We start from the raw sequence: 27,135 nt of genomic DNA, 5'->3' as shown, positions 1-27,135 counted from the left end.
TGCTTACAGATGAAAGGGCAGGTTGAGGTCGATTTCATTGATATATTGTAGAGTGTTGATTCTGTATTTGACAATTAATGGATGTTAGCATGTGTATTGTATGTATGTATGAACTTTGTGTACTGATCGATAAGAAGCAATTTAGGGAAGGGAAGGGTCCTATTTGTAGTAACTCAAGATTTGGAGCATTAATTGGATCGCACGTAGAAATAATTAGTACGAGGTGAAGGCATATATATTAGGGAAATTTATCAAATTGGTTCCTAACATTTACACAAAAAAAATTTTTTAGTCCCTAACATTTAAAATCAGTCAGAATAGTCCCTAACATATAAATTATTATCCATTTTGATTCTAATACTCGTATTTACTCATTTCTCCCACTGAAAATAGCATGCATTTTTCATGTGGGTATATTTTCAAGGGCAAAATCGAAAAACACACTTAATTTCCCTTCTAAAGCAAAAATACATCGGACCACCACTCCCTTTTCACCTTTTCCCCTCAAATTACAATCACAAGAAAATATGCCCATCTCCAAAATCATCAAAATTTGTCGAAACTACTGCAGAGACGGTAGCTAGATTGCCTAATCAACTCATGCCTATCTAAATTCAGCTGGAGCCCCCACTTAAGAATCAAATCCCCGAAATTGATGATCAAGGGTTGAAACAAGTGATTAAGGCCCCATTTGACACATCCATCAGAAGTCTCGGGATATTAATAGGGGAAGCTGATCAAGATCTGGTCTCAGAAGTTTTCTTCAAGAAAATGGATGAAACTGAATTATTTGCCGACATGAAATTGGACTTGCCCAACTCCAACAACAGCAACAATAGCAGCCACACCGTTAGGGGAATCAAGCCTCAAATTGACGCGGGTGCTTTTCAGTTGGAGGAGAAAGCAAAGGCCTATAAAAATGCTGGCGAGACTCTGGAAACAACCAAGATTTCCTCACCAAGACAAAAAATTGACCCAGAAGGAAAGATGATAAAGAAAAACAGCAACAACATGGATGACGTTGACAATCAAAGAGAGGTTAAGTGGGAAAAGAATCATGGTGAGCTGAATATACTAAAATGGAGTTTAACCAAAATTAGAGCTGTTAAACGAGTCGAGTTAAGCTCGAGCATAGGACAATCGAGCTCGACTCGAACCCCTAATCGAGCTCGCTCGATTATTAATTCGAGCTTCACAAGGCGCTCTAGCTCGACTGATGTGGTGGTAAAAAACTTGAGTTTAGGTTTGAACTCGAGTTTGAAATCGAACCGAGCTCGAGCTCGCGAAAAATGTCAATGATAGCTTACTAAAAAAAAGAAAAATGTCAATGATAGCTTACTAAAAAAAAAAAAAAAAAGTCAGTGATCCTAAGTTTCCGGTGTTCTGCTGCAACAAGTCCAATCATTGGTTCTTTTTCTTTATCTCGGGGATGGAACTTGAGCGCCCTTTATCACCACAATTGCATATATTTTTTAGTAAGATATGTAAAAAAAAAGAGGGAATTATCGAGTGAGTATATGCTGAAAATTCCAGCTTTCATATTCCTCTTCACTCTAGAAAAACCATTGCCTCAAATTTAAACTGTTGTTAACAACTAGATGAAAACACAATTCCGTTAATTTTGTAAGCATTAGAACGTAGTAGCAAAAACTGCACTCGGAGTACATCGTGTTAAAAAAAAAAAAAAAGATAGACAGGAAAATGATAGTTTAAGGGGTGCTTTGCAACCTGAAGAAAGTTGAGGGTGTATCTTACAATTAAACTTGAAAGATTTTCTGGGTTAAAGCTCTCAAATGATTCTTCAGTAGTGCGTCTTTCTTGAAAATTATCGGCTCAAAAGCTGCAAGAATGAGGCAAACAGGGAGAGAATGGGATTTCTGTAAAGGGTGGTTCACGATCAGTGACAGTAGCGAGAATGGAGGGTGCTCCATATAGTGAGTCGGTGACGGTGGGTGCGGCTGCGGAACGGAAAAAGAGTTGATAGAAATCAGAGGAGGCGCCTGGCCGTTGCTGCTGCGGCTGCGGTTGTGGATGGCGCCTGGCGGTGAGAATGGCGGCTGCGGCCCTGCGGGGTGAGGCTGCGGCTGCGGGGTGCGGCGTGAGAATGGAGGCTGCAGGGATTGGGATGCGGCTGCGGGGTGACGGCTATGGGACAGGAAAACGAAGGACCAAAAGAGGAAAGGAAGAATTAGGGCTACACGGGAGATGACTTAGTTAGAGTACCACATACACATTGAAATGACGAAAAAACCCTTATCTTTCGAGCCTAACGAGCTGGCTCGTGTTTTAAACGAGTGTTGATTAGAACTCGAGCTCGGCTCGTTTCTCTTTATAAACAAGCCGAGCCGAGCCTTTATCGAGCCGGGTCGAGCTCGGCTCGCGAGCTGCCTGGTTCGATTAACAGTTTTAACCAAAATAAATGCTATTTGTTCTTTTGGTATTGTCATAGTTTGCATCCTTGTATTCGGAGGTATTTGAAAGAATAAACAGCAGCAACAACAACAACAGAATATTCAATTCCACATTTACATTGAAGATAAGTGTGTTTTTCAGTTTTACTCTTGAAAATATATCCACGTGAGAGAGACATGCTATTTTCAGTTAGAGAAATGAGCAAATACGAGCATTAGAATAAAAATGGATCATAGTTTATATGTTAGAGACTATTCTAACTGATTTTAAATATTAGGGATTAAAAAAAAGTTTTTTGTGTAAATGTTAGAGACTAATTTAGCAAATTTTCGTATATATTATATAGGAGCAATGAAAATGATACGAGTTGACTTGGAAGTCTTCAATTAGTTTTTCCGCAATAATGCGGGGCCATGCATTATTTTGGTGCTCCTCCTTGACTTCTATTCCTGTTTCTGAAGAAATTAAGAAGATCGCAGAATCTGCAACATGCATTATTGCATTATTGCTCATGCTGAGAAATGCATATATATATATATATATATATATAAAAGACGAATTCATATTAATTCTTTCTTCAAATTGACCAAAGACCGGCCGGGATTTACGCTTTCCAGTTCAGTACGTCAACGATTATCATTCTGCAAAAATCTTTTCAACGCGGCTGCCTACTTTGCTACTCCCTCCGTCCCACTTTGATAGTCCTGTATTTCTTTTTCATCTGTCCCAAATTATAGTCCACATCCCAATAAAATAATGTAGTTGTATTTTAATTTTTCTAAAATACCCTTATTCAATGTAAGTAGTTATTACTATAAACCTACCCCATTTAATGAGAGTTGATTCTTTTTTTTATCATCAATTCAAATTCCCATAAAATTGTACCATATTTAATGTAAGGGTATTTTAGGAAAATAGCAATCTAAATTTACTTTTTCAATAAAATTAACTATTTTTTCTCAAACTGTGTGAAAAAAGAAATAGGACTATAAAAGTGGGACGGAGGGAGTATAAGGGTTTTATTTGACATTCTAATAATTCCTTTCTTTAGTACTGGATCTGGATGCCGACGATTATTAGAGGACGATACCGACCGCAATTGTCAAAGGCAGTATCTCGCCTACTTTTGACAATGGGGTAGCTGCTGTCGTCCCACTGGTTCTGGTTCTGGACACCACGTACAAGAAGGAAAAAAACTGTGTGTGTAGAGCAAATCTCTCGTCTCACCACCCAATTTGGCACCACAAAACTTTGTTATATATATATATATTTATCGCTCGGCCGCAACTCATCTGAGTCTATCACATGTACGAACCTTCCAAAGATTTTTGACCCGCAGCCCAGGCGCACGACATGCTTAAAGTCAGTCGTCGTTTTAAATTACGCACAGCAAAAGGTCGACTCGCGTTGCTTAGTTGCTCACTCCCTTTTTCTGTTTTTAAGTATTCTTCCCAGTTGTATTTAACACTTACCAGCTGTAGCGACCATTGCTACCTACTGCGTACAATGATAATGGGCGAACGAAGAACTAGACGGGCAATGGACTTGCGCTGCAATTTGTTTTCATGGCAGTAAAATCAAGATAGATATCATTATCCATTTATTTAAAGGACCATGATTCAGCACGATTTTAACTCCCCCATCCCAAAGTCCTAACCTTCACCAGACTGCCGCATCAGACCAGAATAGCAAGTAAACGGGATGATTGGTTCTTAGTTGTTTCCTTTCCTAGCACTAGTAGAGTATTCCCTTGCTCTTTCTTTGCTTTGACAGTAAAGCTCTGAGTTAGACAGTGCTTTCCTGAAGAGTTAAAAAATAAATGATGAAATGATTTTCAAACGCTGTTATAGAGCAGAAACGATGTGCAACTTCTTGATAGCCAATAGCCTATAAGAATGCTTGTTGCTTACTAGGGCAGACGGTGATAGTTAAGCACCAATCTGCAATCATGCCAAGGATTTTTATTATCTGCATTGCCTGGTTTTACCTCTGCGGCCTAGCGTTGACTGCAATATCGGCAGCCCAGAACAACACAAACACAAACACCACCGCCGCCGTCACCACCATCACCAAAGGTGCCAACATCACCAAATTACCAGGATGTCAGCGCCAGTGTGGAAACCTGACAGTTCCATATCCCTTTGGAGTTGGCCCAGGATCTGGTTGTGCTATAGGGACTTGGTTTGAGATTACATGCAACACATCTTTCAACCCTCCCAAGCCTTTCATAGGTCAGCTAGAGATTTATGATATATCAGATAGCCAGATCCGCATTTCCAATGTCATGGCCAAGAAGTGCTACAGTCAATCCGGGGCATTGGTCCAGGATAACACAGCCTGGACCAACCTAGGGAGTACGCCATACAGCTTTTCGGAACTAAACAAGTTCACTGTCATCGGCTGCGATGACTTCGCTCTCATAACGGGATCTGAAGGCTTCAACTTCACTAGTGGATGCGTATCTCTCTGCTCCAAAGCCGAGGACGTGCCTGATGGGTACTGTTCCGGCATTGGGTGTTGCCAAACATCCATACCCAGGGGTCTCAAGTACTATTTTGCTTCCCTCAGCTCGTTGAAGAACCATACGACGGTCTCCTCATTCGATCCCTGTAGCTATGCCTTTCTCGGTGAGCAGGATCGATTCATATTCCGCGGGGCGTCCGATTTTTCTGATCCTAATTTCATGCAGAGGACCTTGGCCACCGTTCCGATAGTGCTGGACTGGGCACTTGGAAACCTGAGTTGCTCAGAAGCCCAGAAAGCAAATGATTATGCATGCAAAGCTAACAGTGACTGCGTTGATTCAGAGACCGGATTTGGGGGGTATCGCTGCAGCTGCAATCCGGGTTACGAGGGCAATCCTTACGTCAGTCCAGGCTGCCAAGGTTGGTCATATAGTCATACATTTATCTGCTTTCTTTGAATCAAATCCCAAGAGATGGTGAAATTAAAACGTTGTTGCGCATGATTTTACTCTGACCTGACTTGCTTCTTGATCTTTTTGTACTTCCCCTTTTTTTTTTGGCCAGACATCAACGAATGTGCAGATCCAAAAAACAATCCCTGTGAAAGGATCTGTATCAACACTCCAGGTGCGTACAACTGCTCTTGTCCTGGAGGATATTATGGTGATGGCAGAAAAGATGGCCGTGGTTGCATTGCCAAAAACAAAGAGCTCCCAGTAATCAAGCTTTCTCTAGGTAACTAGATGATGCTCATTCTTACAGAATTACGTATGTATCTTAAAGTTGGCTAAGGGTACCAAGCTATGATTGTCTTATGAAGCTCTAATTTATGACACCAGATACGACAAATTTAAAAAAGAATAAAATCCTTCATGGCCACATCACGGCAATATTTACCGAGTATAGCAAACTGCCATTCAGACCAAGAAGAAATACAAATGCAAAGACCAACAATCCAGACGATAAATTAACATCCTTTAAATAGTTCTACATCTCCTCAAATAATCGGCTTGTTTTCTTCTGTGGAAGATTTACTTCATGACATCACTTGTGACCAAACATCTAAGCTGCTTGTGAGAAGAATTAACTGCTGTCAATCATAATGCCCTGTTAGTCTACAGAACAAATTGGCATGCTTCATTGCTATGACTGCATGATCCAAAGCTATCAGCAGATGCTGATATCATCCCATGTGAAGATAGATTTTGATAAATGAAACTACCTTCATCTGATCACATAAAAAAACTGTTATATACGATTCCTTGCTCTCGATTAAAATATGATTGATTTGCAGGTTTGGGTTTTGGCTTTCTGTCTTTGCTGGTGGGAATAACTTGGCTGTACTTTGGCATCAAAAAGAGGAAGCTTATTAAACTCAGAGAAAACTTCTTTCAGCAAAATGGTGGCTTGCTGTTGAAGCAACAACTGTCCTCAAATGGAGGTGGTGTGGAATCAACAAAAGTTTTTACGGCTGAAGAGCTAGAGAAAGCTACCAACAAATATGCAGAAGACAGGATCCTTGGTCGAGGTGGTTATGGAACAGTCTACAAAGGAATTCTACCTGATAAACGCATTGTTGCAATCAAGAAGTCGAGAATAATTGACGAGAGTCAGATAGAGCAGTTTATCAATGAGATGGTTATTCTTACGCAGGTTAATCATCGTAATGTTGTGAAGCTCTTAGGGTGTTGTCTGGAGGCAGAAGTTCCCTTACTGGTTTATGAGTATGTCTCTAGCGGGACTCTCTTCCACCATATCCAAAACAGTGCAATGACTTGGTTATCCTGGGAGGATCGATTAAGGATAGCTGCTGAGGCTGCTGGAGCACTTTCTTACCTACATTCAGCGGCTTCAAAACCTGTAATTCATAGAGATGTTAAGTCTGCCAACATACTGCTGGATGAATATTATACTGCAAAAATATCAGATTTTGGAGCTTCGAGGCTAGTACCGCTGGATCAAACTCAAGTGACGACGCTAGTGCAAGGGACATTAGGATATCTGGACCCAGAATATTTCCATACAAGTCAGCTGACAGAAAAAAGTGATGTTTATAGCTTTGGTGTGGTCCTTGCAGAACTTTTAACAGGTAAAAAACCGCTTTGCATGGAGAGATGCCAAGAAGAAAGGAACTTAGCCAAATATTTCGTCATGTCCATGAAGGAAAATCGATTGTTTCAAATTCTTGAGCCACGAGTTGTAAGGGAGGGGGCTTTAGAGCAGCTCCAAGCAGCTGGTGAGCTAGTAAAGAGATGCCTTTACTTAAGTGGCGCGGATAGGCCAACAATGAAGGAAGTTGCCATGGAACTGGAAGGATTAAGAAAGTTTACCCTTAGACATCCTTGGGCTAATCAACATGGCCATGAAGAATCAATGGGCTTAATGACAGAGAATGAGGCATCAGACCTTTACACCGTCCCAATGAGCCCTTATTCAGATACCGTACCCCTATCTGGGCAATACAGCTCAGACGCAGCTCAGATGATGTTCCCAGCAAACAGCCCCCGCTGATGATCGGTCTTAGCCTGCCTACTATATACATGTTCTTCGTATCCTCAATTTTCAATTTTCAGTGTTCTTGAATTACGTCAATCTTCAATAATATCTGCGTATTCATGAGCTAGTTTTAAGAAACCTAGTCTGTATTTTGTCTAAATATCTTCGTCTGGACAGTGTTTTTTTCATTCATGGTTTTATTTTTGCAAATAAATTTCCAGAAAACTTGGTTTCAGTTTGCAAATAGCTCAGAAATTAAGAGAGAGAAAACTGAACTTTTCTTTTCTTAAGATAAATCCCTGCTGAAGATTGATTCGAAGGTTCTAAGGCTTTGCTTCATCACGGCTTACTTTACTGGTTCAGGAGGAAATGGCTGCGACCATGATAACACGTTTCTAGGCAGTTTTTTATTTTTTATCTTTTTTTTTTTTTTTTTTGGTTCGACAACAATCATCTATTCCTACCCTTGCACTTACACTTGAGAGAGAAAGGAAGGCCTTAACTAACTAACGGCGAGAACTGACCTCTCGACCAGATGCACTACGGTACATTCTAGATTTGTAAATAATGAAGCGTTACACTTCTCCTTTAGTGCACCTAAGTCCAGCTAGTTTTGTGCCTAATCTATCCCAGTGAGATGCTCGAGTCTAAAATTTTGGCCATCTTTAATTACTTCTATTGGCAGGGATCAATTTTACAAATACAATGGATACTTGTCTTAAGAACGGGGAGCAGCGCAATTAAGGTTTTATGAATAGTCGAGTTTTTTTTGAGTTTTTCCCTTGCTTGGTTACACTATAAGCACTCTCACAAAAATGTTTAATGAGAGATAACCCTCTGATTACTTATCAATCTAATTCTTATACCAATGTTATTAAACTCAGACTAAATAGCGACTCCACTAAACTATTAGGTTAGGGGTCAATTGATCGAATCGATTGGATCGTTCTCAAAAACTCGTTAACGTCAGCATGATGTCATAATTATTTTATATGTTTATAAGTTTTAGAAATATTGAAATTAAGTTTTTGGTTATATTCGACCAATCATAAATAATGTTTCAAAAATATTAGACTTGCAATCAAATTTACACCTAATAATTATATCTAAAAATGCAAGTCCATGGATAAAATATGTCCATTCACCAAAACTACTTGAAAAGCTAAATTAAAATTAATACAAGTTGAAATCATTGATACTAATTTGATAAGATCATAGGGATGAAATATCTTGATTTAGAAATCATTTAAGAAAGCAAGTGATTTTGGAATTTACACTAAATGGACGGCGTTTTTTTATTCTTATTAATAAATAAATGTGTTACAATTTAAATAATTCAAATTATATTTGAGAAAAGAAGAAATAAAAGTTTGCAAACATGATCAATCAATCGAATCGAGTCACTGATTTAACTAATTTTTAATGATTTTGACTGATTTTTAGCCGAAGCAATTTTGTACTATAAACCAACTCGAAAAGAAAAGAGCTCACGATTGGACCTGTCCAATCAGCCAGTCCGATTTGGATATAACAACTGTCTTATGCACGACAAAACGAGAGAGGTACATTGCTCCAAGAAAGTGGAGGATTTTTTTCCCGCTCTTTATCCAATCACATGCTCTAACAAATAGAAATTGGTACGACTTTCCAAATAAGTAATTGTTCACATACTCCCTCCGTCCCATTTTGATAGTCTTATTTTTCTTTTTTATCTGTTTCAAATTGTAATTCACTTTCTTATTAAGAAATATAGTAATCTTTCAAATTATCTAAAATACCCTTATTAAATATCTTGTTATTAATACATTGTTATTAAATACTAACCCACTACATTGAATACATTAAACTTTTCCAATACTAACCCAATATTAATTGACACTTTTCGTGATTAGCATAAGAGTATTTTAGAAAATTATTAATCTAAATTTATGTTTCCAATCAAATTAATTACACTTTCTTAATCTGTGTGAAAAAAAACCAAGACTAACAAAACGGGACGGAGGGAGTATTAAATTCATTCTTGACAAATTAGAAACAAATCAACAATACAGAGGGGATTGGTGAAATTGGGGCAAAAAAAAAAAGTTGAAGGGTCTTGTTGTAATTAAACCCAAAGAATAGATAGGAAAAAAAAAAAAAAAAAGAATACACCAACGAAACCCTAATCCGCAGTTGCCCGCCCCATGAAGAGGGAACAAGAGTAGTTACAACCTCACAGGCTTACAGTGTATAACACAGATTAGCAAACACCTCAGCGGTGGCCAATGCGCGGCACCTCTGCTAATATCAAATCCCAATCCCCTTCTTTTCTTATTTATTCTTTGGTTGTAGCTCCGTGGAAAAATCTCTAGGTAGATGCATGTTAGTTATACAAAGAGCAGTAGAAGTTAGTTTGAGGGGGATGTTTCCGGATGATGAAAGAGGGGAGACGGAGAGGGATTTGGATCTCACCTCTCTTGAATTGGTCACCAAATATGAATCCGCCGGCGAGTTCGTCAGCAGTTACTTTCCTCGCCACATTTTCTCCCCCCCTCCTCTCTGTAAACAATTCCACAATGGTACTTAATCTTTCTGTGTCTATCTTATTAACGCACACGATTAAGTGCTAGTGTAGTATACTAATTGCACATGAAAGACCGGTGACTGGAAGAGCAGCTGATATAACTGCTGCTGAAGTTGCTCTGAGGCTTGTCAGGCTCAGGCCTGAGAAAAAGGGAAGGCGTCTTGCACTGTAAACTTCAAGGGGGGCTTTCGTTTAATTGGGTTTCATTTTCTTCCTGTATTGCTTCGTCAGGAATCTAAGTGTGATTCTGCCATTTTGAAATTATTCTTTTTGCCCTCGTTAGGTGAAGAAAGGACATCTCTGTCAGCATCAAGCACAATTATATCTGTTATTTCTTAAATTCTTCTTTCCCTAGATGATGATCACTTTGAATAAGCTATGGATTAACTTCCATGTGAAGCTTTTGTCATAGTTACTCTGATAGGGGATGCAAATCCTTTATGCCATAGTTATTAAACCCAATCCGTGAGGAACCGGCGAACGAGGTGGGTCAACGGGTTACTGGTTCAATCAGTGGGTGAGTAGTTGAACCGGTGGGTCACTAAATATATTTAAATATTATATTTCATAATTTTAAATATAAGATATAAGATATAAATTGTAATAAATAATGTCATAGCAAATACCCATATAATTTAATTTGCTATAAAATAATTAATTCATATAAGAATCAATAAAATATAAAGTTATTTAGTAATACACCAAATTTTAAGTATAAAATTTTATCTATATTCAGTGTAATTATCTAACTTATTTATAAGTTTTAAGTGCAAAAAAATATTAAAAATAATATTTGTCTTTAAAATGAATTATGTAATATGTTATTTTTGAAGTCTATTTTATAACTTATAGAGTTTGGGGGTCATAAATTTTTATTAAAAGATTCCAAATAAATTTGTTTTAGAGAAATAAAAAAAAATTAAATTGAAAAAGGTTTATATATTATAAGTAAGAAACCTTAGCACAATATTGTGAAGTAGCTTGGTGGCATCTGCGTTGTTGCAATGCTCATACGTCCAATGTTCGAATCTCATCAAAGGCATAAATTTTTTCTCATAAATTTTTTCTCAGGGACCGGTTTCTAGACAAAACTGGCCGGGTTTCCGGTTTAATCCAGTCGAACCGCCGGTCCGTTGACTAGTCAACGGATTGATTGCTTAAACGATCTAACTCAAAATCCAGCCCGGTCTAATGCCCGGTTCACCGGTTCGACCTCCGGACCGGACCGGGTTTAATAACTATGCATGCTGTCCTGGTTAACTACATTTTTTCTAAATGCTAGTTTAGCCCTGATAATTTTTGGAATTTAGTGCTATATCCCGAATAGCGTCCCATTGTCATTTAAACTGAATGTATTATATTAACCCAGATTGGAAGAGTACTTCTGGAGCTATGACGTTAGAGATCTTTGGAATTGAATGTTGGTATATGGACAGGCCATTTGAAAATTAGACTTCTTTGCAGCAGGGGAAGTATATGTTCTTGTCGTTCAACATGTGCAGTAAGCCATGGTGACACATGTCCACGTGAATGTGATTGGAAATGCAAAAAGACAGTCTACAATCAGAGGTTCTAAAACTTTTACCTAGTAGCTAGACTTGCAAAATTGGATAAAAAGAATACGCCTTTTCAAAATACACATATATGATACAGTAAAGTATAGGTTTGTCATTGGGAAGTCTCCTTTCCCCAGTGGCTTGTGGTATTTGTATCTTTTCTGTGTTTATGCTTCGATCTGCTATCGTAATAGTTTTATGGAAGTTGAAATGGAATTTTGGATGACAAGTGACTTCTTCTGTCAATCCTGGGCATATATATTTTAAGTGCAATGTGAATCATATCGATTAGAGATTTAAGCAACATTTGCCATCAGAATAAACTTTGCTATGTGTGAATAGATAGAAATTGTTGACAACAGAATAAACTTTGCTATGTGTGAGCTATATTTAGCTTGATTTTTCCTTTTTTATATTAAGCCCTAATAATTAATATTAGCCTCCTAAGATTGAAGTCTAAATTGTATAATATCGACTAAACTGATAGGAACTAGGAACAACAAAATAGCATTTGATTTTTGTGTGTGAGAGCTATGGTGGCTTCGTAACTGCGCATAATTAGCGCTAAGACGTCCAAGAGCATATCCAAATGCGTTCATGCATGCATAAAGATACTCTTGTACGATACTTTCTTTTCTTCAAAAATAGTGTTTAATAGGGTGCAGAGTTAAAGCCATAGTTTGTGTAATGCAGATTAGCATCATTTATAAGCAAGTTTTAACGTCACATATAAAACATGTGCAATCAAAATGAACCTTTTTTTCAGATTTTTTTATTAAACAAGCATCATCCAACCACATCCAAAACTGTTATTCCAGTACTTTTTTTTTCCCTTTGGAAAACTGGAAAAGAAACACAAAAAGCACGAAATCAGATGACTCAACTTCGGCACACAAAATATGGACATAACTGGAATCCCACGTGGCAGAACCAACACCTGATAATGCACAGAAACGTTCCAAAATTACTCTCTTCCTTCATACTTAATGGAGAAAGAATGAGCAAAAGCCTTGTACATACATTCACATAAACTATTTTTTTTTTTTTTTTTTAAAATGGGGGGAGGAAAAAAGCCTTGCACATCACCTGAAAGCCCCACAAATTCAATCATTTACCCTCAATTACCGTACATCTCCCATGAACGAGCATGCAGACCTGGTCAGTCCTACAGATTCTGATCCTCATGCCTCGACAAAAACATGCATGAATGGATGACAAAAAGGATAATGAACAGAATGATTACCATGCTGCAGTGACTCTCGTTAATGGATAACAAGCCTATCCGCAAAACAAATATTATCTAAATACGAATTCATTGCAGAGCACTCACAATCTGGAAGTTCGAGTATTTTCAAAACCTGTGCAAAAGGAGGATTTAATGTTAGAAAAACTAACTATTAAAAATAGAGCACCACGTAGGGCGTAACAACACAAGTTGGAAATTTGTATCTTATACTCATTTAAGATTTGAGTACAGTTTAACAAGAAGCATAAACCAAGCATATGTTCCATGATAAGAGGTCGAACCCAACGAATTGACCAAAGAGTTTATTAGGATTGTAGGAATAAAGTAAATGGAGACCACAGGATAGGCATAGTTTGATATGATTTTATTTTGAGCCCTACTCTGAATGAAAAAATATAAATTAATCCACCATTTATTCCGTTCACTTATTCAAAGTTCAACTTGCAAGATTTTGAACCTTGAACACCTGGAATTATTTCAACTAGTTCTTATGACACACCCAATTTGTGTGCAATAGAAGAGGAAAAATAAAATTTTGCGGATGCAACTATAAAAAATAACTAAAATTTATCAAAATGAAATGTTACATATTAGGAAAGTTTTTCGCATGTTAGCACGTATATTATTCACTGTGGCAGTTGCTATATTTATAGGAGTTCAAAACCATAAAAGAGTTAATCTTTTCAAGTGAAAATGAAAAGCGTGAGAACTTAAACCAAATGGTGCAATCCCTATATATGCATATAGGTTATGTCGGTATCTCATGCAAGGCTTGGCTACATTAGCATTAGGTTTGCAGATGACAAGTACCTATACTGTCCTCAGCTTTTTGGGGATCATGGAAAGCATATAGACCCCTCACATAATAAAAGGCCCCGGCCTGAAACATCCAATCTAGCTTCTAGCTTATGACATTTTCAATGCTTGCTTCAATTGGGCTAGGGCTGCAGGATGCATTTTACCAATAGCTGAATTAAATGCCTCTCCATGAAGAGCAGCGCATGCTTGAAGATTCTCTCTCACCGAGTTCTCCAGTGATACTAAGTTAATTGGGTCTGAAAGTTTGATCTAAAGAAAAACAACGGATGAGCAAGAAATAATTCCTACTAGTAAAATCCTCACCTTCAAGTAAATACCAATTATGTTTACCTGTCTCCTCCTGAACTCTCTGCTTGGGACGTGAGGCTGGCCAGAGCTAATATCGCTGCTATTGTTGCATGTAGCAATTTAGAACACACAAAAGAAACGAGATAAATCATCATGCCATTTCTGGGAGGATCAAAGCTAATACAATTGAACTGTCACGGAAATTTAATTATAGGATGCTGGAAAATCAAACCTGGACTCTTCTTCTGTTAAGTCCTCACTCTCACCCAAGATTACACTTGTACATGCACTGCCACACAATATAAATGAGCACTGCATGATTAAAAGGGTCATGCTACATTGAGATAACAGGTAATTAAATGTTTACAATTCATTGCTTACCTTAGGATCTGATCAAGCCTATCTAATACCTGAGGCAACCGCAGAGTCAAAACTACAGAGAGGGCTAAACCCAATGTCTTCCTCTGAATTGAAATTACGTTGTCAACCTTTAACAATGAAAAAACAACAGTTAATTGATCAACTATCTAGAACTCTGTTTAAAGAACAGTAATCAATGATGAAATAAGGTCCTCATGGAAATGGCAAACTCGATTGAACATCTTCATATCAATGGTATAGAGATTAATAATGTTGAGTAATAGTTACTATCAAAAAAAAAAAAAAACATCATCAGGGGAAGGGTGAGATTTAAGAAGTGGGAAGGGATTCAAGTTATTGTTATCGTCATTGTTCGTATTAGGTATTACAAGTCCTCGAATCTACATTAAAGACCATAACCTAAGAGCTCCCCTTGTGCATAACACAGCAAATTAAATGCAAGCTGATATTCTGAAGAAATTTAGAAGCTAAACATGCATAATAATGCAAATTTATAGGCATTCTAAGTTTTCAGATAAACAAACCTTGTCAAGCCATAAGTCTACCAGGCATAGAAGGATATTTTCTTCAACTGAGAGACCAGCTCTTTGCAGATGCAAGATTAACCATGGTTCTGATGTTAGCTGCGCAAGGTAATTGGTGTTCATGACCAATGTCCTTGCAAGTATAGCTGCCAAAGCTGCCTTTACAGCTGTCCGAGAAGGATCATGATCATCTTTTCCAGTCAAGCATGTTAAGATTAGTTTCTGGTGACACCAAGAAATATGCTCAAGTTTCAAGACTGTCTCTCAAAAAAATTAATAGAAATCATCAAGGAGATTATGAAAAACTAGAAAAGATATAGCGATATAACAGGAACCACCTGCAGAGTGGAGCTGATCAACTGTGGAGCATCAACTGGGAAACACTGCCAATGTGCAGAAGCAATTAGATTTTTCTCAGAAAAATATTAGGGGAACTGGATGTTATACATTATAGTAGTAAAGAACACTTCGTGCTGTATGTAACTTTCCTAAAGTTCAGATATTTTTCTACGTAATTTTTCACAACAAAACATAATCTATTTGACCTTCTGGATTAGGAAGCATAGAGCCCATAACAGCAACACTCTCATTTCAGTAATTATACAATACACCATTTTCTTGAGCAACTTACCAATTACAACATAAGTTAAACTTCATACTTGTTTTCTTACCTTAATATTCTCAACTATAGAACAAAAGATCTACATACACTTGTGAGGTAACAATGATTGATCGAGAAATATATGCTTGACCTTCCTCAGATTTATTTATAGTTAATTACCCCCCCCCCCCCCCCACCCACAAAAACAAAAAAAAAAAAAAAAAAAACCCAAAAAAATCAGTAAATTTTCATTAACAAAAACCAATCTTCTACAATGGTATGCATTGTAGCATTAAGCTACCTCATCAGTCCTTACTATGTGCGCCTGTATGAGAGACACTACAGTTGGCATATTGTTGGACACAAGTCAGCACCCATGCCATGCAAACATAGAAAACAAAGCAGGTGAACGTCTTTCACCATGCTACAAGGAAAAGTTCAAAATTCAGTCAGAAATGTATATCAAATACCTGAATTAAAATGTCAACAACTGGAAGAATACAGAGCAACCCTCTATCATTGACATTCCCAACAACCAGATCAAGAAGTTTAGCAATATTTGATGCATGCATAGTGAGAAAATCACTTCCACCCAATATCACGTATCCTTCGATTATATTAGCGGCAACCTGCTTTTGAGATGAAGAGTGAAGGCAATATCATAAAGAAACAGCAAAAAATACAAGACAAAGTTAATTCCTATCTAAACCTTTAAATGGTCAAAACTTTTCTCTAATATCTCCACCAGACAGGGGAAACATCCCAATAGCTCAGGTACCATTGATGGAGCATGTGAGATTGTGGCTTCCCATAACTGCTTAAAGACACAATGAAGTTAGTAGGATGAATTGAACTAAATGCTAGCGAACCTTTTAGGGGAAGTATTCAGAATCACTTGATCGCTGACCTGCATGCTGTCTTCAAGAAGTTCATCTGGGCTATTTGCATCAATACTACTTCGTAAAATTGGTAGCAACATGTTGTAGCAGATAGGTAACTGATAACCAAGAGCACATACAAAGTTCTTTAATGCAGAAAGAAGCTGAATCTGCAGAAGACTTTCACCAGAAGATTCCTCCCAGGCCTAATTAATATATGCAACAAGTCAAAAAGTAGAATAAAGTCAATTTAGTAAAACATCAAACATCCCCCAGGATGCAAAATTCACAAACAAATTGCAGGGAATTGCAGAGAAGTAGTTGTTGAATATTTTTGGCTGGGTTATTGCAGCAGCGAGAATAACGGATTCTGCTTCATAAAGTATGCAAAATACCAAGTGGATAACAAGAAAATTTGAACCCTTTAGGAATTAATAGTAGTTATCTTCTCCATCTCTCATTTTTCTTTTCCCCAACCCCAGAATTTTCTTACAGAGAGGGTGCAGGGACATCAAAAGGCACAAGCACGAGTGCACAAACCCAATTCTACTAACCGTGACACTAATGGAGCCAAATTTATCAGTCAGCGCCAAAGTAGCCATAAACAGTAACATTTACCTTCTGGAAAAACTGCAACAACTTATTTGTGTATGGGATAACCGCGTTCACATGCGCAATAAGGACAGAGATTGTATTTAAAACTTGAACCTGGAGAGATAGGAGATAGGCAGGTGGAGAATGAAGAAAAAAGTTCTGTCAAACAGATGACATCTATAGAAATATGCGAATTTAGAAATAAGCAGAAGGCATATCCAACAACAGAACATGAAAAGTCCCAAAACTATTCCAGTCTGCTTCCATTTTAAGCTAACATCTCGGTACTGTCTATTTAATCTGATTTAAACATGAAACTACTTTTGCCCCAAAATCAGGTTGTGGATACATGAAGCAAGCAGCCATATACTGCACTGTATTTTTCTTCTGCCATAACAATGCAGTCGGCTTTAATAAAGAGACAGTTGCATTAACTAATTGATACCATTGCATATCAAAGAAAACAAAGAAAGCAATACCCACAGGCAATAAATGGATCAGATTCTTGGAACTTAATAAGCCAGTATACAACAATATTTCATTATTGCTGAAGGAAAACCAAGAAAATTAGCAATTACAATCGGAAGAAAGCAAAAATTGGCAGGACAATTAGTGCGAGAGAAATAAGAGCACAATTTGACCTTCACATTATAGCTATGTGTACTTTTTTGAGAAGAAGCTTTAAAGTACCTTTGAGTCAAACTCTTGTACTTCCTCCATTAGATTGAAACATAAATCCCAGCACACCGGTAGAAGATCTAGAAAGTCATGCTCTGAGAAATTCGCGTCTTCAATGTGAAAATATACAGATCGGGATGCAGCCAGCTTAAATTATGAACCAGAAAAAGTTATCAATGACAGATTGGGAAAATCCGAAATTAGAGAACAATTATAAAACATAGAAGGGATAAAGACAGGCACAAGGAGATAGGACTTGGTACAATCTGCATTATACCCTGACACACAAATCTCTGTCCTGAAGCAATTTGATCAAAGCACAATACACTGATCTTCTCATATCGTCTTTTATCTGCAAACAAATTATCATTAGATATTCATTGTCAGATGCTGGGTTATAACATGATACAAAGAAAGCAAATGGCATCAGCATCTACTATAATAATTCAAGCCCATAAAATACTACAGATGCATTGTCAGACGCTGAATTATACCATGATACAAACAACGTAAATGGCATTCAGTATATGCTCTACTAATTCAAACCCATAAAATACTACAATCACTTGTAGAAAGATTCAAAGAAATTTCCTTGAGAGTTGATTGATCAACTCTAGCATAACAGGACATCTGCTATACACCAGGTTATATTGCCAAGCTCATCCAGCACAATGACTGCATACTTGCACATGAATCTACAAAGAGCGTCATATTACCTCTGATATCCATTGCCCAAGAATTAATGCCACTTTCCGATGGATGATGCGCATATTTGGATGATCATTTGTTAGTTCTAGAGATAGTGCACCATTGAACCTACAAACAGTTTTGAAAGAACGGCAAGTCACAAAATCACCTTAAAGGCTATAATCATTTGAAAGTTCTAGAGATAGTGCACCATTGAAACCTACATCACAAATTCAAGGAATGTGAAGTCATAAAATCACCTTACCGGGTTACTAAGAAATTTTTAATACTGAGTTAACTACAGCATACAAGAGAATGAAATAACAATACATTTGAAGAGCAAATACAATTAGCCAATCTATTTCCCAGAACCTGTCATCATGTTGCTTACACAAGCATGTAATGGTCTGACTGTATCAATGATTGGTTCTTAATAATAATAATAATAATTTGTAATTTTCAGCATTAGCTAATATTTCGGTTGGTTAGGAGTACAGGAGAAACAACTTAGCCCATAGCCATCCCTCCCCCGTTCCCCCAAAAAAAGAAAAACATAAACTGTCCCCACAGAGGATAAAAAAGAAGCAAAGAGGAAGAGGGCAAAAAAGTCAGATTTGCAGACCAAGAACATTGCGAGTTCTTTCGCCAAATAAACTAACCTAAAGTGCTGACACTGACTAAGAACCTTTAACTTGAGAGAATGTTTGGAACAAACTGTTTCCACATAATCAGGGAGGCTGTCCCAGGTTTTTTCTTTATGGTGAGTTTTTTCTCTCTCATATTTTTGTTGAGATGTCTGCTTATATGTCATTATACATGTATATTGGTTCATTCTCACATGCTTAACATTACAATAATTGTAGAAGCTATCATTTTAAAACTATGACAAAGGAAAACAAAACTTAAAATGCAAAGGATATGACTGTAGATTAATGACAAGAAGAGAGTTAAAAAGCAAAAAAAAACTGAAGAGTATTTATTCACATATTTGCATACAAGAAGTCAAATGCATAATTACTATACATTCAAATACCCAATACAGGATAGAATAGGCTAATAAACTATGTCATGCTCTTCCAACAGTGTGTCCAAACTGGTTTTTACATGCAAAATTTGCAATCAAACAAAACTTCAAATTCTCATTCATAGCTTGATTTTAGACATTTGCATAGGATACATTGTTCACAACAAACACATCCTGCAGCCAAGCAACAAGCATATGGTCCCAAACATTGCTGCAGGAAAAGTACTTACCAGTCTGTAAAGCTCAGATGATTAGAAAGCTCATAATAAACATATGCTGCCGCACCATAAGCAGCATCCTTGAGGAGCAATGCCTGAGTTATGTCATTTACTGAAGAAGGGCAGCCATTCATCGCTTCCTGAAGAATGGAAACAACAACAGGACCTAGCAGCTGCACATCTCAGGAATATAAAAAACATGCTTTAGAGAAAACAGACAGGGTGCCGAGTAATTGTGAGCTAAACAAAGAGACTGAAATGCACCTACTTGGCTATGATTTTCGAAAAGAACAATGTATAGAGCTTCAGCACAGGGCCTTAATTTCTCAGACCACAAAACTGAATCCTGCTCGTGATGAAAGGCCTCTGGGTTCTGGTACCATTCTTCCAAATCACTTGCTTTTAAGACAAAATACCTGTTAAAAAAAATTAGAGGCCACAGCAACAAAACCATGAGATGATATTAATTCTGATTAAGAAATAAAGAAAACATCCAATATTCAGTTTGTTAAAGATTACAAAACTGCATCAAATCCTGTTTTGAAATTGGAACAAGTTTTCTACTTCCTTCACTAACAAGACAAACAGAGCGAAAATTGCAGCTTAACAAGAGGCACAAATAACAGTAGAATTTTAATGCTCTCTCACGATTAAAGGTTGAAGCAAATCAATTATGGTTGAATAGCATCCACCTCTTGCAGAAATGAGGTAGTATACCTAAAAGCTGTTACCATCCCAGAATGTATAATAGATATTTTGTAATGGTTTAACAGTACCCACATATCTAGACCTTGTTCTCAATTGCAAGTGATATAAACATACTATTCAGCAAAACCAAAGCAACTCAAACCCTCCCACCAACTAAATTAAATGAAAGGGTTGCCAAAACTAAATTTCATTACGAAGAAATTGACTGAGACATTTGAATCAAATGAACAATCAACAACCATAAAGGTAATTATTATAAATAGTATTAAGAGGCAGAGGACTACCATTTTCATCTTATTTGAGTTACAATTTCTTCCTTACCAGGAACTATGTATTTGGGTTTAATATCATCACAGATATTTAGATAGACACAAAACTTAAAACTGCAAGGAATAGAAGGCACATTGAATTAGACAGAAATGCTCTTACCTCTTAATGAGTATGTTACACAAAAGTACCACACGATCACTGGGGAGGAGAGAAGCCAGTAAACCAGCAACTGCACTAGAAACTTTTTTCTTCACTTGCTCAAGTGTAGCTCCATTTTCATCAATCACACGCCCAGTCAAGCTTGGTTTATATTCTTTACATTCTAGAACAGTTTTCACCATTGACATGCATTGAATCAAGAATTGGTCAAACAACAATAGATATGGTTCAGGATCCATAATCTTTTTCAAACAGAAGTTCATGACTGCAGGAAGGACAGATTCATGGCCAAATGAGTAAGGATGCCTGAGCTGAATTGCAACTAAAATCTTCATCAACTTGATAGAAGCCCTCTTTAAGAAGTCCCAGAATTTGGGATGTTGCTCCTGGAAAGATGCATCTGTAGTTAAACCAAAATCAGGGTATCTCCACATTTTGGCAGAAACTTTTACAATGCAACCATGCAAGTTACCAGGAGTGCGCAGACAATACTTCTAATAAGCCACACTCTATACACTCACATGTTATGGTTTAGAAGTTCACAAAAGGATATGTTTCACATTTAACAAGAGAAAATGGAGCTAACAGAATCTTATACTTGTTAACTCAGTAATTAACAAGCTTAATGAGCAAGTAAATTTGCACAGCAGAACGTCCAAAGAAAGTGCTGACCCTCAAGTAAACATGTAAAAGTAAAGCAGACGATAATGTCAAACCAAAATCAGGGTATCTCCACATCTTGGCAAAAACTTGCAATACAACCATGCAAATTATTAGGCGGTGTGTGCAGTCCATACTTCTAGAACCCATGCTCATACACTCATAAGTTCTACTTTAGAATTCATAGGAGGATATGTTTCAATTTCAACAATGGGAAATAAAGCTAACACAATCTTATACTTGTATCAAATTCAGATATCTCGGATTACAGAATCACGTTAGTAGATCAGACCCCCACCACTTCTCCTTTGACAATGTTTCTAGATCAAGAGTTTTTTGGGTGTTTGTCTAAAACTTTACTATAACTCACTGTAGAAGTTTTTTTAAAAATTTTTGGTGTGTTTTTTTTTAATATATTTTGAAGTGTATAGCTTAAAAACTTTGAGAAGTTTTTTGAGGTTATTGTAGCTAAAGTTTTTAAAAAACTTATAGCAGACAAACTTGGCAAAAAACTTGCCTGCCAAACAAATCTATAGTTAGAATGTTTTCCTAACAAGCTTGAGACAAGGACTCCCATGCACTGATTTGGTAGGAACTATGGATGATTTTCAGGTCAAGCAGAAAAGTCAACAAACTAAGAACTAAATATCCTATAATCAACATCAAGAATGAAAACTCACAGTATGGAAGAATTGATTGGATGGCGTTCAACATCATAGGAGAGACATCCTTGACCGGGCGTACCTCCTGAAAAGAAATTGAATGAAATTAATGCTGAATACCTCAAAAATAGAGAATAGGCTTAAAAAATCTGAATTTGATAAAGAATAGATATTACTAGATCAACTACCTGTATAACTTTTGAATCACTGGAAAAGCCAGAAACTATTAATTGGCGTACTATCTTTGAACAAAGAAACCATCTTTCACATGAAAGGTAAAGATCATCTTGGCGTAACTCAGAAGCACCAAGACTGGAATTTTGAACAAGAACTGAGAAACCCTGCAGTATAGTTTGCATATCTCTCTGCCAAAGGTGCCAGCAATAATCAAAAAACTTGGCTGATATCTGCCAAAGATAAATGTCGAACTCTTACTACATAGGCCAGAATTGCCAGAGCCAAACCATCATGAGAGGTGTAGAAGATTAGCATATTAATAAAGCATTACACATCACACAAAAATAGCATATGGTACAACAAAATAGATTTCTATCACAATGAAGATGGCCAATAAAATGTAGTAAAAATCTTCAATAAAGTTTAAGCTCACACGACAGCTGCATAGCTCCAGATGGCATGATCAAAACAGTCTAAAAGAGCTGCATTTTTTTTTTCTTTCATAACTATCTAAAAGGACTTCAAAATGGTTAGAACTCAGCAGGAAGGTTAAACAGTCAAACAATCTAGTCCACCATCCAAATCCACCTTTAAAACAACATCAAATCATTCCAAGGGCACCAGAAAACTGTTTCAAGCCCAAAGGAGTCCCAGGGAAGAAATTGTCAGTATGTGCAAAGCAGAAGACCTCAACTCTCAGGTACAGAACAAAGAGAGAGACAAGCCTAAAGAATATAAATTGAAGCCAAGCACTGCAGTACTCAGAAAGGCAATTAGTGAAATTCTTAAGGAGGTCGATTTCAACACAGCTACCTTGACTGCAATTTGAAGCAACTTGCCAAAAATTTAAAAGAGTTGCATAAGGGTATATGTTATCTAGTAAAGTCAGCTTACCAATTTCAAATCAAAACAAACCCTAATTTCCAATATTTTAATGACCTTATTCCAAATAAAGTATTTTGTGTCCTCCAAGCTGCTTCTGTACAGTAAGATAATGTTTTACATTCTACAAAGATAAGTGAACAAAAAATCAAGAGAGAGGAGTGAGGTATTAAGTTATTAGGACACTATACCAACCTCTACTACCTAACAACAAGTGGATATGGTGATTTAACTTTCTCAAAGATCACTACGCCTCTTCAAAATGCTTTAGTTAATTACAAGATTTTTAATGTGTATCGCATATTCAAATAGAAGACATAGTAAAGCATATTACATAGAATAAACTTCTTATTAAAAGTCATCTAAAAGACATAGTAAAGCGATTAAAAAAAAAGTAATTTATTTGTAAATTTCTTGCAAATCCTTGGTAAAGTAAATTGTGCAATCAAAACTATTTTTGTTAACATTAAAATGTAAAAATAATAATAATGACTAAGTGTAGGGCAAAATGTAACAGTAGTCTGCACCTCAGCAAAGTTTCTTTGATCTGCAGTAAGACGTTTAGTGGACAACTCCTTCAAAGATCGGAAGAGAATCATAAAAATTCTGTGCGAACTAAGAATATCAGCTGATTGAAGTTGTTGTGCTAGGACAGAAAAGAGATCTGGCCTGTAGAAGAAATTATGAGACAGTAATGTAAGAGATGAAAAAAATTGCAGAAAATAAACAAAAGGACTTTGGAGTGCAACAAGTGCTAGTAAAATACCCAACTGTGAGGAGAAAAATCCACCCACAGAATCAGTATTTCAAAATTTCTTTCTTCTTTGTCATTGTCTTTTTTTTTTTTTTTTGTGTTTTTGTTAGTACATATGAGAAATGAGAAGGTAGGAAGGCTATCCACACATCCCCATAGGAAACAATGACCTCAGTTCACTAGCCTCAGAATAAAAGTGACTATTACTTGTTTACACAAATTGAATATGTACAGACCAATGCCTCTATAGCGCGAGGTTAATTATTTACTGATACAAGGTAGTTACTCCTCCATGAGATAACATTCAAGTAAAATAACTTCTCAGCTTAATCTCATTCAACAGACAAAAGCTAGTTTTGGCAATTAAATTTCTCCTTCCATCCAGGATTCCACAGTCACAAAAGATGGATCAATCCTTATCCTCTTGTCAATGTGCAGCCTAACAACACAAACCCTGATTGACTAGTCCATTTATACCATGTAGCTCTCCTTTTGATGACCTGGACAATATTTTATGATCTTCAACAATCAAATATCAAAATGAGCATAAAAGGAATTTCAAAAGTAAAAATGAAGAATGCAACCAGGATGCATTGGAGAAATTTAATGTCTTAATGCATGGCCGAAAAGTTAGAGGACAGCTGCTAGTCTTTCAACAATCATCAACTAAGTAAAAGAACCATCAAAATGACACCACTTTGGCCCAGAAAATTAATGATGTGTAACAGATGCAACAAAACAATTCTTACATTTAGTAAATATTAACTCTTTACAACTTAAAAGCAATACAATGCTTCCAATTATTGATTTCAATACTCTTACTTGCAAATTTTGCTCAGAATTTCTACACATATAGTGGACCTAAGAAAAGAGTTATATCAGGAGCATAGATTTTACCAATCTTTTGGGTAGTCAATCCGAGCAATTTTCGAAATAAGCACTGCCAAGGTAAGAGCAATCTGTACTCAACCAAATCAAGTGAGTAATCAATTAAATCAGACAGAAGTGGCTTTAAACAACTGCAAATGCCAGAAATTAGGGAGCACAATATATTATTTCCAGAATTCCACAAAAAATTAAATCGAAAGTGATTTAGTTTAGACATCTAGATAAGATAGATATGATGCATACAAACTGAAAAAAAATAGGACCTGATCATTTTCTTCTCTCAAGTGTGATAACAGTTTCTGCCGCAAATGAATCTTCTCCTCATTGCTAATTCCCCTGCCAAGAATAAACAACAGACAGTATCTCAGAAAGCAGCAAATGTCTGTCTGCGCCAACAACATAGAATGAAGTTTAAATGAAAGGGGTGGCAGGAATAAATTGTACCATTGCATCCAAAATCAAGTGAAGGACTGAATCTTAGTCCCTCTTCCCTGACCCAATCAGAAGGTAAGTACAAATCCAGTTACCATCATGAAAACACACATGAGAGAAAATGTTGCATCCTTTCTCGCTTCATTAACAACCCAATTATGGCTCAGTTTTTTTTTTAATCCTTAGTGCGGCAATAATATAGCTATTGCACAATATAAAACAATGTGGTGAGAAAAGGCATATATTTCCACTCCTGTTTCATATGCAAATCACCTCATGTTCAAGCAGCAGAATGGCCCGGATGATCTAAAAGCTCTTCAGATTCCAGAAAGCGTTGGCACAATTTCAAATATTTCAAAGCTTAAATCAACAGCTATACCGTTCTTTTTCTTCTTAACAAGTAGCCCTCACTTTTGGATATCTTGAGTACAGGCTTGAGAATGGATCAGTAAATGGTACAAAACCAGAGTCTATCCTAAAGAGTTACATCATCATTTTCAATCCCATCTACTTGCATTTTCTGCTTTGCCTAACTGATTACTCAAAAACAGAGAAAATTATTCCCAATCAACCACACAAGATATTTTTTAAGCAACATATAACTTAATATAACAATAACCTAATACAACAATAAATTTGCCCAAATAATTTATCCAGTGAAGACTTGCTCCAACCGCAGACCATTCAGAATGTGTACCACCTTGCACCAAGTACACGCCAATCGCAAATGTCTAAAAGCACCTTCTGGTTTAACAACAACCCACACATGCGAACTTTTCTTGTCTGAGTAGTCAAGAATATCTCAAGCCAAAATAACAACAACAACAACTATTATGCTTGTCAATATAATAACAGCAAACTAGTTAATAATACAAACATATTTCCTATAGGTACACAGTATAAGCATGAAGAACTCAAAAGCTCGAGAAAATAGAAAATGAAACTCACAAAGAATCACGCCTGTTCCTCCAATACCGATTAACACTGTTTTTGAAATATACGGATGCCATTAACCGGATATCCACCTGAGACACTATATCTTTTGCAGTGATAACTTCCTACATTTGTCCAAAACAACGACACGATTGAGATTAAACCGTTGAACTATTATATGAACTAACACGCGATATTAAGGTAATTCTTAAACCCTAGGAGTTGCTAATATATACGTATACATATGAATGATATAAACGCTTATTACCATAAGGCAAGAGCAGAAACCAGGTCTATTCTCGGATTGAGCTAGGGCAGCTTCGGCTGGCTTACGCACGCCTTGATCGCCGCTCAATGAATTTGCGAGAAGCGTATACATCATCGGCAAGTCGGAAGCTGATAGCGCCATTATTATCAATCGGTAAACAATCAAAGCAATAAATGAAGAAATCAATCAACCAGTTTTCCCAGTTAGTCCAGGTAAGCGTGATTGTGTGTGTCTGGAGAGAGAGTAGAGGAATAGCGGAAGAGTGATTGCTGATTGGGGATCGGTCGGTAAACAGGTAAGAGTAAGTAGCATTTCAGGAGAGAAAATGCAGGTTTTCACAAGGTGTCAGTGCAAAATTTTTTGCTGGAAAATTGTACACAGCGGAACTGAGAGAGAGGTGCATTTGCACTGTGCGTGCGTCTGTTTTGTGTCCGAGGAGAAAAGGAAAGAGGCCAAGAAGAAAAAGGAAGGGCAGAGCGGTCTTGGGAGGTTAACGCCGCTGGATGGGCAGAGCTGGCTGCAAACGAATCTAACCGATCGCGAGCAGTTCGAGTCCGGACTCAATTCTAACTCGATTAATGTCGAACTCGAGTTGAGTTTGAGCTGATTAAGTTGAATTTTAATTAAAAAATACTGAGTCCGTTTATATAAAAGTTTGTTTGGATAATTTATTTGAGATAATTACTATAGCACTTTTTGTGATGTAACGTATGTGAGATAAAAAAGTGATTGAAATTTGTGAGGCAAATTATTATTTTTTAAATTATCTCAATTCAAACATACTCTCTAGTATAGCTCAGAAGCCGATTCGAGTTTGATTATAATTTTTTATTTTAATAATAAAATTATATATATATATTCCTAATTTTTATTACTTATTAAAAATTACTATTATTTTATTTATTTTTAAAA

At 36.8% G+C, this 27,135-nt stretch overlaps 2 protein-coding genes across 5 annotated transcripts; one reads left to right on the top strand and one right to left on the bottom strand.

The window, feature by feature from the left end:
• The first annotated feature begins 4,116 nt into the window (after positions 1 to 4,116).
• Positions 4,117 to 7,402, top strand: LOC113692146 (wall-associated receptor kinase 2-like). Its single transcript, XM_027210515.2, has 3 exons — positions 4,117 to 5,297; positions 5,442 to 5,612; positions 6,172 to 7,402. The coding sequence occupies exons 1-3, from the start codon at positions 4,361 to 4,363 to the stop codon at positions 7,386 to 7,388; spliced, it is 2,325 nt and encodes a 774-aa protein (XP_027066316.1). The 5' UTR covers positions 4,117 to 4,360; the 3' UTR covers positions 7,389 to 7,402.
• A 4,834-nt stretch (positions 7,403 to 12,236) lies between these two features.
• On the bottom strand, positions 12,237 to 26,511 carry LOC113693583 (uncharacterized). 4 transcript variants are annotated; one of them, XM_027212123.2, is made up of 25 exons: positions 26,224 to 26,511; positions 25,971 to 26,080; positions 24,854 to 24,926; positions 24,600 to 24,661; positions 23,476 to 23,617; positions 22,078 to 22,296; positions 21,908 to 21,974; positions 20,568 to 20,967; positions 19,699 to 19,846; positions 19,443 to 19,603; positions 18,218 to 18,317; positions 17,779 to 17,853; positions 17,514 to 17,648; positions 16,848 to 16,937; positions 16,259 to 16,435; positions 16,061 to 16,165; positions 15,822 to 15,980; positions 15,089 to 15,133; positions 14,751 to 14,972; positions 14,227 to 14,333; positions 14,078 to 14,134; positions 13,888 to 13,945; positions 13,549 to 13,806; positions 12,736 to 12,850; positions 12,237 to 12,429 (listed from the first exon to the last, which is right to left on the bottom strand). In XM_027212123.2, the coding sequence occupies exons 1-23, from the start codon at positions 26,362 to 26,364 to the stop codon at positions 13,645 to 13,647; spliced, it is 3,015 nt and encodes a 1,004-aa protein (XP_027067924.1). In that variant the 5' UTR covers positions 26,365 to 26,511; the 3' UTR covers positions 12,237 to 12,429; positions 12,736 to 12,850; positions 13,549 to 13,644. The 4 variants fall into 4 exon arrangements, with proteins under 4 accessions (XP_027067924.1, XP_027067922.1, XP_027067925.1 ...); XM_027212121.2 differs by lacking the exon at positions 12,237 to 12,429 and having other exon boundaries at positions 12,449 to 12,850; XM_027212124.2 differs by lacking the exon at positions 12,237 to 12,429 and having other exon boundaries at positions 12,449 to 12,850; positions 13,888 to 13,942.
• Between the last annotated feature and the right edge of the window lie 624 nt (positions 26,512 to 27,135).

This window comes from Coffea arabica, chromosome 6c, assembly GCF_036785885.1.
Source record: "Coffea arabica cultivar ET-39 chromosome 6c, Coffea Arabica ET-39 HiFi, whole genome shotgun sequence".
Classification (NCBI taxonomy): domain Eukaryota; kingdom Viridiplantae; phylum Streptophyta; class Magnoliopsida; order Gentianales; family Rubiaceae; genus Coffea; species Coffea arabica.
This window is presented reverse-complemented; position numbering and strand designations above follow the sequence as displayed.

What these genes read in the sequence shown, in the direction of transcription:
- LOC113692146 (XM_027210515.2), top strand. Translation starts at nt 4,361, where the DNA reads ATGCCAAGGATTTTTATTATCTGCATTGCCTGGTTTTACCTCTGCGGC. An exon ending in CGTCAGTCCAGGCTGCCAAG is followed by an intron (nt 5,298 to 5,441) that starts GTTGGTCATATA and finishes TTTTTTGGCCAG; the next exon opens with ACATCAACGAATGTGCAGAT. An exon ending in AGTAATCAAGCTTTCTCTAG is followed by an intron (nt 5,613 to 6,171) that starts GTAACTAGATGA and finishes ATTGATTTGCAG; the next exon opens with GTTTGGGTTTTGGCTTTCTG.
- LOC113693583 (XM_027212123.2), bottom strand. Translation starts at nt 26,364, where the DNA reads ATGGCGCTATCAGCTTCCGACTTGCCGATGATGTATACGCTTCTCGCA. An exon ending in AGGAACAGGCGTGATTCTTT is followed by an intron (nt 24,927 to 25,970) that starts GTGAGTTTCATT and finishes TATTCTTGGCAG; the next exon opens with GGGAATTAGCAATGAGGAGA. An exon ending in TACAAGAGTTTGACTCAAAG is followed by an intron (nt 16,938 to 17,513) that starts GTACTTTAAAGC and finishes CTATCTCTCCAG; the next exon opens with GTTCAAGTTTTAAATACAAT.